General features: G+C 40.4%; 1 protein-coding gene across 1 annotated transcript in view; it reads right to left on the bottom strand.

Moving 5' to 3' along the window:
* Window positions 1-4,408, bottom strand: part of LOC101849256 (fibrocystin-L) — a gene marked incomplete in the record, with an annotated part of 72,819 nt that overhangs the window by 38,976 nt on the left and 29,435 nt on the right. Inside the window, 5 exon segments of the mRNA XM_013087159.1 lie at window positions 424-785; window positions 1,435-1,663; window positions 2,182-2,264; window positions 3,096-3,215; window positions 4,131-4,242. Coding sequence (XP_012942613.1) covers window positions 424-785; window positions 1,435-1,663; window positions 2,182-2,264; window positions 3,096-3,215; window positions 4,131-4,242 — 906 coding nt within the window.

The raw sequence follows: 4,408 nt of genomic DNA on the forward strand, positions 1-4,408 counted from the left end.
GGGGGGGGGTTGCGCAAAATTTTCAGACAATCTGGTTGAGGCTCACATGCAGGTCTAAAAACCGTCATTAGAGTAATCACCTGCTTTTAACCAACTTACCTTTGACCTTGGCTAACCGGAATAACCCATAAGTGATAAAATTTGGTAAAGACACCTAAAGCTTTAGTTTTGTGTTGAGTTACAGCAGAAGTTCAAAAAGCGCCAATAGAGAAACGCCTTTTAAATACTCACTCCGGTACAACCCCCACCCATCCCAATCGAAAAGAAAGAAAAATTCGCCCCGTGAATGATAACGCTATCACATTTATCTCTCAGACTCCATCACTGTCGTGACTGATCCGTGGCTTTTTTGGTTTTTTTTGTTTAGAAGGCATGTTCTACATTTCCAGCTCTCCTTCCCAACAAAAAGAAAAAAATTCTTACCCGGCCAAAGTTCACGCTGGTTACCGGACAGTCAGCACCCCCGACAGTCACCGTTGTGCTTCCATCCACAAAACCATTGCCGTTGATCACAAGCTCAGCTCCGCCGTTCTCGCTGCTCTCTGCGGGCAGGCTCACGGACGCCACAGCCTGGCTGGTTATCATGGTATCTACAGCCGCTTTGCCTTTGTTCTCCACATACACGTCCACGGAATTGTCACCAACGGGCAGTCTCCCGACGGTACAAATTATCTCTGTGCCTCCGGTCGCCGAGGCAACGACGCAGTCTTCGCCACCAATTTTAACTTTCGTGTCGGGGACGGATGAGGAGAATGAGGTGCCAGTTATGGTTATGGTTGTCGAGGCTGAGAAGAAAATCAAACAAGGGAACTGTACCACCGGAAACTTGTATAAGAATACGTTTGGCTGTATCAGAAACTGGTCCAAGGAAAGCAAAGCTGATTTGTATGTAGTGTTGCTCCTTGTGTTAGGCCGGACGTATTTCCCAGAATACAGATTTATTGATAAAATTGTAACCTTTTAGAAACAGTTCTAGACATGGAGCTGACTGCATCAGAGACAACATTGGCTAACCCTCGACGAGAGATAGAAAACACCAAACTTTCTTTCTAGAAGCAAATTAAAAGCCAAAATATCCACACACCCTCCTTTTCAGGACAAAACAAAAAACATAAACAAAAAAAAAACCCGTCAAAGAAAAACTACAACAAACAAGCACAAACCCCAAGATCCAGTGATACTTTTTGTTTTCATACTGACGACGACTAAGCCAAACAAAATCTATGATCAGGTTGCAGTAACCCCCCCCCCCCCCCCCCCCCACAAAAAACACACACACACACACACACACACACACACACACACACACACACACACACACACACACACACACACACACACACACACACACACACACACACACACCGTCATCATCATCATCAGCAACAAAGAAGTACTCGCGCATATGAACAGGTAGGAAGTTTTCTGACCTACCTGCAGAGACGGTTGTGGGCGTGATGTCAGTCACAGTTGCTGTGTTGGCCTCTGAGGTGATGAACCGACAGCTGGAGCCAGAACATTCAGCGGCCACGTCACCAGAGGCTGTTGAGATAAGCACGGTCGGGCTCATAGCGCCCACGTAGCAACTCGATGCTGCAGCGCCACAGATGGTCTCACAGACGATTTCAGTGTAGCTGACCGATTCCACGATACACGACATGTACTGGGAAACAACAAAGCAGATAATGATAACTTAGTCTGATTGTTTTAACACTTTTTTCGATTTACAACGCAGCGCATCCATATACATTCTTGGAATCTAAGTAAGGAAAACAATATCTGAACGCTCGTTTTAAAATAGACATTTAAACAAAATCAATTAAAACGTGTAGGGGCCTACGACTTTTCATTGTATTTTTTCTTCGACCGTCCTCGAGATGCGATAACATTCTCTTATCCTTAAAAATATTTACGGAAGAGAAGTTATGTAAAAAACAAACAGGTTACCGTGATTTCCGTCTCTTTTTTTCGTAATATTGAAGAGGGAAGAGATCAGAAAAGGGATACATTGTATTTGCATGCGAAAATACTTTATATTAAGAACGTCGTTCTGTTCTCCTATCCTTTTTGCTGGAGGGCAAGCCCTGGAATATTTTTAAACCTACAAAGTTATCACTATACTTTTGCTGTGTAATGTTTTCTTTGCATTCAAATATGAAAAAACCCACAAACAGCTCTCACATCAAATTCCACAGTTACATCACTAGTAGTTCCACTGAAGCCTCCACCAGACAGAGTTATTTTTGTTCCTCCGACTTTGGAACCTGAAAGCAAAAAAGATATCATTTCTGTTGACAACTGAAAAATCCCAGCCTGTGCAACTAATAATTTCTAACATTGACTAACAATACTACTCTTTTTATATTCAAATTAGAATTTCCAAACTGAATATTTTTCAACTCTATTAGGTAGAGGTTGGCACTGGACACAGTTATGTACTCTTTAGTAAGAATATTTAAAACACCATTAAGTATTGCTCAATACTTTGAATCATCACTATTGGCACCATTATTTGACTAAGTGAAAACAAACCAAAAACACGCCCACAAGATAACTTGCACGGGCCGATGGTGAAAAGAAGAAAAATGAAACAAATGAATCCATAGAGCTCATTAGGGCAACCCAGGGCTTCGACTCTAATACCAATAACTAACTAATATTACGTCTTAAAGTCCTTGTTCGCCTGGTATCTTCAAGTTATGAACGCATGCGAGTACGACAGCAATTCGCTACAACAGAATTACAAGTTCTCTCTGCTAGTTTTGAGAAATTTGACGACTAAAATTTTGAGTTTCACAGCGTGTCAAGCTTTTTTCAATGCAATTCTTTGAATAATCTTAAAATTTTGATAGAGCATATAATATATAACATTTGGTTTCTGACCTCATGGCTGTATTAACTCTACACGGCCAAAAATGTCAGATAGCACGATGTAATTATATGGTAGCGAATTGTAGGCAAACACTATAGCGAAGAAGCCACGCTGCTTAATTCTCGTCGACTGAGAGGGTAAGATGGATGTACTGATCGGACAGTCGGTTTTAATAAGAAAGCTGTTAGTAATAAATATTACTTCATCAAAACACAACATGTACCTTCAAACGGAAGAATACTTTCAACTTTCGGAAGGAGTCCGAACCGCCTGTCACTGACTTTCTGTAGAGCCACAAGTGCATAGCCCAGATTGGCAACTCTGGTGTTAAACTCTTGTAGAACTGAAAAGGGATGAATAAGTTTAAATTAACGGATATTGTTTAATAAAAGTAAGAAATAACATCACAGTAAAGTCACTGCATTTTAATATCCGCATGTATTCCCTTTACTGCCTCGCCCAACAAAGTTATAAATTGTGGAATGGGAATACGAAACAAGTCTGGTTGTAAAGATGTTATAAGGGTTAACGGCAAGAATTCACATTGTAAAGTCCACTTATTGTAAAACTGCTTAAGAGTTTGCAAGTCCTCTCTTGTGCCTGTTTCAAATAATAAGCCGAGTACACCCATTATGGGCTTGTTGTTGTAGTGGTAATGGATGTGCTCTTATTTCACGGCACGATATGTGGCTCAATACTTTATCATAATATTTTAGCTGGCCTGTTAAGTTAATATCTATTTCTTTTTTATGCAAGGATTCACATTTTCCACAACCTTGGGAAGATAGGATCTAAGACTTCGTTTTCTTGAATAAGGGTCAACATATTAGAGCTTCTTTGGGGAGATCGTTGCACATCTTAAATTCCTACTAATAGTTAGAAACTTAAGAAGAGTAAAGAAATTCATACGACACGTTCTAACCCAACATCTTCCAAAATTACCCCTTCCCCCGTTCCCAAAAGGTCAGTTACAATACAAAGAGCACATCTAAAGCTATGCTACCCAAAAAAAAACCCCAACAAGGTTGTCCTCACACAATCATGTGGGGATGACAGCTGTATACGCGGTTAGTTGCAATGTGAGTTGAAAAACCTTTGATATGCAACCCTGAGATTGACTTGGAAAAAGCCGGTTTAAAAAAATTATTGTGAGTCATACTTATTAAATAATTTGAACCTTTCTTTCTGTATTATGAAAATGTACTTTTATATAAGAGTAGAACTCAGATATACATCCTGCTTACGCCACAGTGCCTACCTCCGACTGCTGGTGTATTTGTTGTGGCAATTCTAAATCCAATTGATGTCTCTGAGCTGATGACAGTCTCACAGGCGGCAGAGTCGGCGAAGATCACTTCATTTTGACAGTCCTGTTATGAAAAAGAGAATATTTCGATTTATCTCATGGTACCCACTAGAATACGTAGAAAGCGCTCTGGGTTTGAAAGTTCTTGTTTTCAGAATTTGAAGTCTGATTAAGATCTTCCGCCTGGTTCCATTTGGAAAAAGGCACAGGCAGTTAGAGAGAGAGAGAGA

The sequence above is a fragment of the Aplysia californica genome, unplaced genomic scaffold (assembly GCF_000002075.1).
Source record: "Aplysia californica isolate F4 #8 unplaced genomic scaffold, AplCal3.0 scaffold00002, whole genome shotgun sequence".
Lineage (NCBI taxonomy): Eukaryota > Metazoa > Mollusca > Gastropoda > Aplysiida > Aplysiidae > Aplysia > Aplysia californica.